We start from the raw sequence: 10,775 nt of genomic DNA, 5'->3' as shown, positions 1-10,775 counted from the left end.
ACTCTCTCTAGGTTACCTAATCACATCTCTTTGGTTCAAATATCACCTCTATGCTGATGACATACAAATTTACTTTTCAAATAATTGACCTTACACATGCTGTACAGACCAGTTTCTGAATATCTCTCCTCTATATCATCCTGGATGGCCCTCCTGTCAAAAACAAAGCTCCTAATATTTCCTCTCAAACCTGGCCCTACTACCTTCATCTACAGTACATTACTGTTGGAAGAACGATCATCCACCCAGTACACAAGCACGCTGCCTAGAGCAGGGGAGCACAATCTTTTTCCCTGTGCCCCCCCTGCCGGCTGTTCCCCTCTCCGTGCCCCCCCCCCTTACCTTGGCTCCAGCGTCATGACGTCACATTGCCATGGTGACGAGTCTCCGAAGCCAAGGTAAGTGCAGTTTACAGAGGCCTTCGCCGCTTCCCCGGCACCTAATCTAAGTGCCTTCGGGAAGCGCGTGGGGCCTCTTTAAACCCCGCACCCCCCACAGACAATCTAACGCCCGCCTCGGGGGGGTGCACCGCTGGCGTAGAGGTTACGTAACTCCTCTCTCACATCCTCCCCTCACATTCAAAAGGTAGCTAAAAACCTGTCATTTTTTCCACTGCAATATCAAAGATAGGCCCTTTCTTCTGTTGCTCGACTGCTAAAACACTGACACAGGCCCTCATTCTCTCCCGTCTCGACTACTGTAACCTACAATCTATCCTAAACGCTGCTGCCAGAATCACTTTACTCTTTCCTAAATCTGCTCAGACAATTCCCTGCAAAAAATCCCTTCTTGCTTCCTATCAAATCCCAGATCACACTAAATTCTCCTCCTCACTTTTAAAAATTTACACTCTTTTACCCCTCCTTACATCTCAGCCCTAATTTCTTGCTATACACCATTCCAACGTGCATTCTACTCAAGTATGTCTTTCTGTACCCCCTTTTGTGTCTAAAGCCTTCACCCGCCTTAAACCCTTCTCACCGACTGCCCCACACCTCTGGAATGTCCTTTCCCTCAATATTCGACTAGCACTCTTTCTATCCACCTTTAAGACTCATCTTAAAACACACCTTATCGAAGAATGAGCAGCTCTGTGGGTGATACTTTATAACCCATGCGTTCTTCCTACTTACCAATTAGATTGTAAGCTCTTCAGGACAGAGACTCCTTTTCCTAAATGTCACTTTTATGTCTGAAGCACCTCTTCCCATTATGTGTTATTTGTATTATTTGTTATTTATATGATTATCACATGTATTACTGCAGTGAAGCGCTTTGTACATTAATGGCACTATATAAAGATAGATATACATACATACTTTTGACAGTCCAGAAACAGATAGCCTTACGTTTATGGAATAAACACTCGTAGACTGCTATGTTTAATATGGCATTGTGGGAAGGGTTGCTTGGTATCACCATACACTTAAAGAGGAATCCAAGTCGCCCCCCCCCCTAATTTCTAATACAGATTTGAAGCAGGGGGTCTCTAAGCTGAACCCCATTAATTTTAGCTCTGAGGACAACCTGCTTCCAGAGATACTTACCTCAGAAGGAGGTGGTGGTATCTCCTGCAATTTTCAACTTCCTTATCACATGGACCAATAGGAAGCTGAATCTGATGACAGCACAGCTTCCTATTGGCCGACAGGGCCTGGGAGCTCTGACAATCAGACATCTAGTGAAGCCTGTAGTCGCTACCGGTACCCCCTTTTGAGATCTGTATACCTAGGAAGCAAGGGGTCTCAGGAGCTGAAATCACATTGGTTCCGCTCCTGCTTCATTCCAGTATTAAAGAAATTATTATTATTTTTTTTAAATAAACTGCCTGGTTTGCCTCTAAGCCATTATTCAGGGTATTGCATCACGATCCAGCGTTTATGCCATAGACCTAAATGGCTGTTAACGCAGGATACAGCATTGGAGCTGAATCTGCTCCTTAGCCAACTAATGGCAGTTATGTTTTCAGTGGCTTAAATCTTGCTGACATTATATATATATATATCTATATATATATATAACAATTAAGACTAGTATATTATTTTTGAAGGTTTAGAAAGTGGTATATTCACTGGAAACTGATACCTTTTTGCAGACCAACATGAGATTAAACACGTGGAGATTTGGATACCACACAGGTCTCTTATTCAAGTGTTCCTTCAGAGTACACAGGAAGGACAGACCTGTGAGGTTTATAAATCTCTGTTTTCATTTACAGTATGAAGAACTCATGTTGGGTTACAAAAGGATATTGCAACCTGCAGCAAATGTAGACACTTGATTGAGACCTAGAAAAAGCTTCTAATTGATCCAAATGAGCCGATCAGGCTGTTTTCAGACAAAATTCCCCATGGAAGTCAATGGAAAATGTCATCTAAAAAACCCACCAGATTCTATATGTACCGTTTTGGTACATATAGAATCAGCACCTTAGAAGTTGTTTTCAACCTCCTCCTAGCCTAGCTTGTCCCACGTATGAAGGAAATGTATGCATCATTTTGAATATATATTATCATGGGGTGGAAGAGAACAATATCTAAAGTCTGCATGACATCTTCTGAAATAAAAACATAGGCATATTCCAGAAAAGGGAAAATCATTTTATGGCGTATAAGATTTTAGTTACAATCGACCAAAATAAAAAAAATTCTATATTAAAAAAAAGCTTACATGTTCCTGAAAGTATTAGTTCATACAAAAAAGGTGCAACATTTTTCCTTCATTATTAGTGCTATACAGGTTAACATAAAGCGACATGAATTTTACCAAGCAGAGGACGTTTTCAAAGCTCGATTGCTTTTCGTCTGAAAAGGAGGAAACAGGAAAAGATTCCCAAGAAGAAGTTATTTGTATCAGAATTTTCAGTATGACCTGCGACAGCAAAACTTGGCTTGGTGGTTTAATGCAGAATCTTTAAAACTAGGGAAGGATAGCCTCACATGATCAGTCTGCCATATCTTCCACAGCCTAATGCCTGAAAAGCAACTACGGTCTACATCAGAGCTCTTCAACCCGTTCTCCAGAAGGGCCAGATCAGAAAACATTTGGAGGCAAAAGGGCCACAAGCTTATTGGAATGTAATTTGAAACTAAACATTTTGCCAGCATGTATAACATCTGTGATACGCATGCACACAAGCACACCAGTGTACATTATTCCACTTTGGCAGCCGAGAGTCAAATGGCCACATAAAAGCCCTTTGTGGGTCACCAGTTGAAGAACCCTGGTCTACATCATCTTCAAATACTTTTCTTCTTTCTCTTAAAAAGAAAATTAGTGTTTCATATTGCATTATACTATATTTGACATAGATTCATTGATTATGTTTCCAACGAAAACAATAATTTTAGGTTCAAAGTCAAGAGGAAATGACCTGCTATGAGTCTCTGCCTTACACAAACTTCCAACATCTAACCTCCGATGGCAACAGTCATTATAGGAACGAGTGATGATATCTTTAAGGCAAAAAAAATATATAAAAGCATTTAAATGAAACAAGGTCATTTTGGAAAACTTCACCAATATTGTTACACAATGTTTTATAAATGGAAGGCCTTTTAATACTCGCATGCTTTTTATTGTACATTTAGGTTAGTAATACCTTAAATGTATCGTCTATCATTACTATTCAAATATTACTGAGTAACGTGTGTGTGTGTGTGTGTGTGTGTGTGTGTGTATATGTGTATCCCAGTACATTACATATTTCCATTTGGGCTTGGCATCATTGTTTTTTCCACATTATATTATAGCCTAGGGACCTTGCGGTAAAAAGACGGTGGGCAGACCATCCAATTTTTCTTCGTGCTAAATAAAATTTGTGCATACAATTGTGGTGTGCAGTTGGCCAACACTGCACAATAAAAGGGGAATTAAATGCAATTGTAATATTCATCACAAGAATATTCCTTGCTGTTTGCCTTTCATGTTTCTTTTACATTAATAATTCCTGACACGGCAAAAGGGTAGCGGAGTCTAAGGACTCATAAATAGTTACATCTTGTAATAACAATACACATAGTAACACTTTGGCAATGTTTCCTTACTTTCATTATGGCAAAACAGTGAATACAATAACTTAGCAAGCAGCAGTCCTGCACGGATCACCGGTCCTTAATACACATGCACTGTAAAAGATCACCGCTTGCCCTTGTTTTTATTTTTAAAATCCGGTGCTTCGTTCAGGCAATATAAGAAATGTAAATATTAAGTTGCCTGGAGTTCAAAACAGAGGTCTCTCCAGAGCCCAACGCAGTCTACAGGTTACAATAGCAACCAATCTTTTTTTTTGGTGGCAGGACGTGCTTAGGGGGCAAGATAATAGCATTATGCGAGTGAAACTCAAATACTGTAGTGCCGACGGTTATTCTAACACAAACCAGTGGCAATCGCCAAAAAGACCCAGGTACATGCTGGGTCTAGTTTAAGGCATTTCTGCATTGACTAATGGCCCATCAGATTAACAGCGGGGGTCCCTGGCAGTCCCATTCAAATGGGACTGAATGGGACTGCCATGGACCCCTGCTGTGTTAATCTGATGGGCCATTAGTCAATGCAGAAATGCCTTAAACTTGCCTTAAACTAGCCAGGTTACACCCAGCACATACCCAGAATGTAACTGGGCTAGTTTAAGGCAAGCTTTAGAATACTCTTTGTCTCGTCTGGGGCATTAGTGCTTTAACTTGCTCCTCTTGTTAGTAACACTGCTAGAGCACAATTCTCCCCGATTCGTTGTGCTGGGGAACAAGCTGCGACACCTGCGGCAATCAGTACATGTGTCTAAACCCACTTGTGTCCTGGAGGGCCCATTGTGAATTTTAAAATGTAGGCTAACACTTTCGAACATGTGGGTCTTCCACGGCTCCAGATGGGAATTAGTGGGTGTGTATTCTCCTGTTCTTCGTGGATTACTTAAAATGTAAACGCAGAGGAATATGCCGCAGGCTTATCCAACAACATAGAGGTTAAGATGTTAGAGAACTATTTTTCTAACCTTAAAAAACCCCCAAATGGAATATAATCTTTTACAAGAACCCAGTTCTTTTGGCATTTAACAGTTGCTTCGATTTAAAGAAATGTTCCTCCCAAAAGGTTACATGTCAGTTTTCCTCAAATAATTGCTTAAATTTGAACTCTGTCATAGGACAGATAGTATACCGAAGGGGATTTCCCAAAGCACTCCCTATAAAAATCAACAATACAATTTATTTATTTTGTATTAATTCCCGTTCCAGTTTAAATTGTGCAGGTCACTCAGCAATGAAGCGTAGCTGTCAAGAGCAGTTATCTATTGGGTATATTTCACATTAGGTTAGGTACTGTACCCACCAAGAAAAGTTATATAACCAGCTCCACGGGAGCTCTACTGTCACCATTATGAATCAAGCAAAGCTCATGTGGAAATCATGTTAAAGATACTGGTAAACAGAGGATGCATCCTCACAATGTTAAAAGTATACATACAGGTGCGCCGGCGAGTATTCTAAATCTTGTCTTAAATTTGCCTTGAAAAATCTGGGGCTATCATCAACAAGACACAGGTACATGCTGCAACATTTCAGTGACATTTCTGCGGAGACTAATGGCCCATCGGATTAACACAGCAGGTGTCCCTGGCAGTCCCATTCAGTTTGAATGAGACTGCCAGGGACCCCCGCTGTTAATCCGATGGGCCATTAGTCTGTCAGAAGAAATGTCACAGAAATGTTGCAGCATGTACCTGTGTCTTGTTGGTGATTGCCCCAGATTTGTTTTAGAATACTCGTCGGCACTACAGTACACTTGCAAGGTCATGCAAAATGAAATAAAACATAAAATAAAATCTTTACAGGAGTCGGTCAACTTTAATTAGTATGTATCCTTCATGACACTGGTGGTATAAGAGGCTGAAGTGCATTGAAATCTACTACTAATATTTGTTCCTGGAGCATTGTAAATCACAAGAAAAATAAAACGGATACATGATCGATAAAAATATGCAAGAAAACAAAAATATGGTAGTATTAGCAATGACTTTCAACGCACTTCTGTCTCTGAAGCTTTCAATGTCAAAAATGACACCACAAATCCAAGATGGCCACATCCGGACTTCTGTAAATATTGTCCTGACAAAGGAAGAAGTTGCGACTACCAAGAGCCAGCTTTCCATATTCTTACAGCAGTGGTTCTTAACCTCTTAAAAGTGAAAATAAAATGGTAAGCGTTCTGAAATTTGTTTGCTCCCCTTCTCTTCAGACAAATCAAAATAAAATCTGGACGTATTTTATGGACCCACACTTTCTGTGGTTAAAAGGTACTGAAAGTAGTACAGAACGGTGTAGTTACTACACAGTTGAAAGATTTTGAATACTCATACACACATGGAAAAAGACAAAAACTAGCCACATACAGCACATCCTCAATGTGCACCAATGTTGCTAATACTGGTTAAAGCCATTCCCGTCCAGCCTCCAAGCGTATGCTGAAGTCTCCTGGTGCTCCTTCTCCAAGATGGCCGAGGACGGCACACACAGCGCAAGTTGTTAGCCATTAAATTGTGATAGTTTAATATGGCTTCTTTTCTGAGGGAAATAACAAAAAGCACAGAAGACAAATGTTAATAATATGCATCGCTCCCCCCTAAGCAGAAACACAAGGTGAACTCCACCCAGATTATGTTAAAGGAGTGCAACCAGATGAAAAGGAGCATCATTCGCTGTTTTAGTATTGATAATATTGATTAAATATACATTAGGTTTTACAATCATACGCTCAACATACCTTTAAAATGCTACATTATATTCACATGATCCTTTCCCTCCCACTTAAATTCGGTTACTACCATTTAACCCTTTCACAGCAAAGACCTTACCGCCCAATTCGGTACTGACCCCTGGAAACAAAACGGTTAATGTTTATAATGTGCAGCCTACATATACACTCGTTGAAAAAGCCCAATGGATATTATAGACACTGTGCTTCCTTTTTCTCGTCCTCTTACACATTCTGGATGTACATTTACAACAACATGTAGAATGCAGAGCAATTATAAATGCAAGTATAAATGCTGAGCAGCTTGACTGAAAGTGAGCATGTGTTATGTCATGGACGCAGCCATCTTAAATCGTATTCATTCATGCAGAAAGTTAATGTTAGTGGTATTAAGCCAGTATATATATATATATATATATATATATATATATATATATATATATATATATATATATATATAAAGTTAGCATGTTGAGAGATGTGAAGAGAACAGACATAGCTGGAGCGGGATGTAGAATCAATATAAAATGCTGCGTGTGAAGAACTGGCTGCAGATTTGCTCTTTGAAGTCAGCTGTCCCAATATATAAAAGAAAAACATAACCCTGTGCAACTGTTTTTGTCACAGAGGATAATTCCTCACAGGACATGGTAGGCTTAAAGCAGGAATCCTAGCTGCTTGTTTTCTTACAGGATGGGAACCTGGGAGTGCCTGAAGCTGACTCACGCTCTCTGCAGTTACGGCAACCCCCGGGTTTCTGACATAATTACCGGCGGTTAGGGGGGGGGGGGGGTGGTTAGTCAAGAAGTAAGGGACCCCCCAGAGCTGAAAATAGGGCGGTTCAGCGCCTGGGACCGTGTGATCTTAAAACGGTGTAGAATTAAAAGGGGACGGGTTAGTCAGAGGTGATTGCTGCTTTTAAACGGTCTTCATAACTCTATGGGAGAGATTGCCCAACAGTAAGTAAATACCTGCAGTGCATAAACCTTAGGCCGCGCTTATAGTAGCGGCAGTGGCAAAACAAATACATGAAGTCCGTCGTGGGTGACCATAGTGGGCGTGACCACGATGGCGCTGGGCAGCGACTAGAATCGCTGTAGTCAAGGAAATTTGTGATTTACAGCGACAGCCGCACCATGTGACTGGCAGCAAGCCAATCACAGAGCTTCTGACTTCCCCCCTTGCTGACGTCACCGCCCCTTCCTGCCAGCAAAATTGCAATACTAGCAGGCAACGTTCGCTATAGCGACGTGCGACGTCAGCGGTCTCGAGCACGTCGCTACAAGAAGCGCTGCCTTTACTCATTTGCTGATGTGAGGGCCAAATTGCAATGTATTCTTTGCCACTCTTTCAGCAAATGGGTTAAAAAAAAATGTCTGTTATCTTAGGGTTCATATGGTTTAGTTGAGCATTTTAAGGAGAAACAACCACAATTACTCCTGCCAAAATGACTGCACTCATTTATAAGATGACATTTAGCGAAGTGCAGCGGCTTACAGCAATGTTCTTTCAGTACCTGACAAGACGAACATCTCTAATATTAGGTAAAAGGTCACAGGAGATGCAGGAAGAATCAGCCAAAATATTGTTCAAGCGCCGCTCCTCAGGGAACACAAGGTTTGATTAGGAAGGTCCAACGACTTGGCAAATGTCAGTGAACGTGTATTGCAAACAAGCAAAGTATTGGTTGGTTATTTCTAAAACTTAGCTGGGGCTCCCCAAGGAAGTTTGAGAACCACTGAGTGGCAGGAATCATTGAAGACTTGTTTGGTTGAAAGTATCCACAATGGTGGGGGGCAAGGATAATTGATGTGAATATAGAGCCTCTCCTTATCAATTGACAACCCTCAGGCAATATTAGAGACAAGCTCTGTATCTGTGCTCAGAAAAAAATGCATATCCTGTTTCATATTAAGTCCTGTAATAAATCCAGTATTTCCATGTCACTTCCACATAAACACAGGCAATAATCCAATGATGGCTTGCTTGCAGAAATAGTCAGATAATACTCCAATAAGGGGGAGGTACTGTACAAGGAAAATACAAACATAGGTTGGCCACACTGCTCAAAATGAATGAACCGTGGGACCCCAGCTGGCAATTCCAAGCATAACGAACACTCCCCTGGAGCTAGACTAAAATGTAATGACATCCATTGAAGGAAAATGAAGTGTACTCACACTTGGCAATGATGCCAGTAGTGCTGTGTATGGCGTGCAACCGCAAGATAGATGCCGAAGGCTGTATCCCTGGGAGGGACCTCTACAGCGTCATGTTAACCCTGTTTGCTTATGTTCCTCAATAAAGAAGTCATTTTTTACTGCATTTGATCCAGCCACCATCACATCTTTTTTCTATATGCACTTCACAAGCAGTGCACTGCCTGCACGTCCCTCCCAGGGATACAGCCTTCAATTGACTACCCTGCCTTCACGTGGCGAGCCTCGTTTCTAACAAAATGGGCTCTGTAGACCCTTGGGCCTGGCGTCCCAGTTGGGTATATCCAGCTAAACAACTTCCATGGATCTTTTAAAGTGAAGTTTTCAGTGGAAGTCGCCTACACCCATCCGTGGGGAGAAGAGGCGGAAAGTAAAGCAAGTATCCGCAATGGTTACCTAAATCTGTAGAGTACATAGGAATGCATATGAAGGAGGACAGATCTTCATAGATGCAGTTGTACACTGGCTTTGAAAACCTCACAATGCTCAGTGAATGTACTGTAGCCAATGAAGAGCCATTAGGATGGTCCATTAGAAAGTATGTCAACCTACAGGACCAATGTAGCTACTAAAAGTCTGTACCACTTTGGTTACTAAACTACTCCACTTCATCTTTTGTCAAGCAGAGTTTTCTCAGAAGTAGACAAGGCGTACGTACAATGTGCCGTAGGGGTCTATTTCCAAGATAGCAAACATTTCTGGGGGTTAGTATAGAAGGGGGGAGAGTTGTTTTAATCCAGCCCATGCACACAGATTAATAGCACATTTAATGACGTTTAGAACTTTACCTGGTGGTTATTATCTTCAGTTATCAATGAGAGAAACTGTCATGTCGCTGAGGTGGAATAGATAGAAGAATTGCAAGTGTCAGGAGGTTTTTGCACAATTCCAGATTTGTTACTTTTGTTAAAATTTTAGCCTAGTTGCTTTATCTTAAAAGTCTTAGCGCAATAAGTCACTTTAAGTTGTGTTAAAACAGTATAAATGGCCAAGTAAGGAAAGTGATCTCGCCCAGCCTCTGCAAACTAAGTGATAGGATCGGATAAGAGATCAAACAGCCGCTTACCAAACAAAATCCCTTCTTTTTGCACTCCATAACCTATTAATTAAACTTTAAAATGTTAAAGTCATTAGTTTAAAAATAGTAAAATAAATATAAATTAACTTTAATTGCTCTGCAGAGCCGACCTTTGTAGATATGCCTGATCTCATAACTGGATATATTTATATAGGGTGTTTTTATCCCCCTTACATGACTTGCCCCCAACAGGTTTATTTATCACACTAGTATGTTAAGTGTGATTTGATAGATCGATTCCCTGTGTGGTGGCGTTCCTACAAACATATAGAATGCAGTATTTCCTAACCGCCAGAACTAGTATTAGAGGCATGGATGATGGCACTATAACCCAATTAGAACCCTATATTAAACCCAGTATCGAGTGAGATCTAGGGATTGAAGTATGCCATTACATTGGACATACTCGCATAATAAATACACCTGTTGAGGGTCATGCACGGAGGATACAAATGTGTGAATGTGTGAGTGTGTGAATGTATGTGTGCGAGTGAGTGTGTGAATGTATGTGAGACAGTGAATGTGTGTATAGCACTTCTCTTCCAATGAAACTGAAGGTACAATTCCAAAAAGGGAAAAAGAAAACTGTTTATGTACACACAGTTTTCTTTTTCCCTTTTTGGAACTGTACCTTTAGTTTCATTGGAAGAGAAGCGCTATATAAAGTTATTATTATTATACATAAATATATCCTGTCAAGAGATTAGGCAACGGTCACGCCTGCAGCA

At 40.8% G+C, this 10,775-nt stretch overlaps 1 protein-coding gene across 3 annotated transcripts in view; it reads right to left on the bottom strand.

Moving 5' to 3' along the window:
* Positions 1–2,579: 2,579 nt before the first annotated feature.
* PIMREG (PICALM interacting mitotic regulator) overlaps positions 2,580–10,775 on the bottom strand; it is a 44,134-nt gene continuing 35,938 nt past the window's right edge. For 2 of the 3 annotated variants that reach the window (XM_075594413.1, XM_075594412.1), the window contains one exon: positions 2,580–6,560. In XM_075594413.1, coding sequence (XP_075450528.1) covers positions 6,398–6,560 — 163 coding nt within the window. In that variant the 3' untranslated portion in view covers positions 2,580–6,397. Of the gene's footprint in view, positions 6,561–9,757; positions 9,805–10,775 lie in introns of those variants that run through there. The other variant, XM_075594414.1, reaches the window with a different exon arrangement.

The sequence above is a fragment of the Ascaphus truei genome, chromosome 3 (genome assembly GCF_040206685.1).
Source record: "Ascaphus truei isolate aAscTru1 chromosome 3, aAscTru1.hap1, whole genome shotgun sequence".
Classification (NCBI taxonomy): domain Eukaryota; kingdom Metazoa; phylum Chordata; class Amphibia; order Anura; family Ascaphidae; genus Ascaphus; species Ascaphus truei.
Note: the sequence above shows the minus strand (reverse complement) of the source record. Positions and strands in the feature narration are given on the sequence as shown.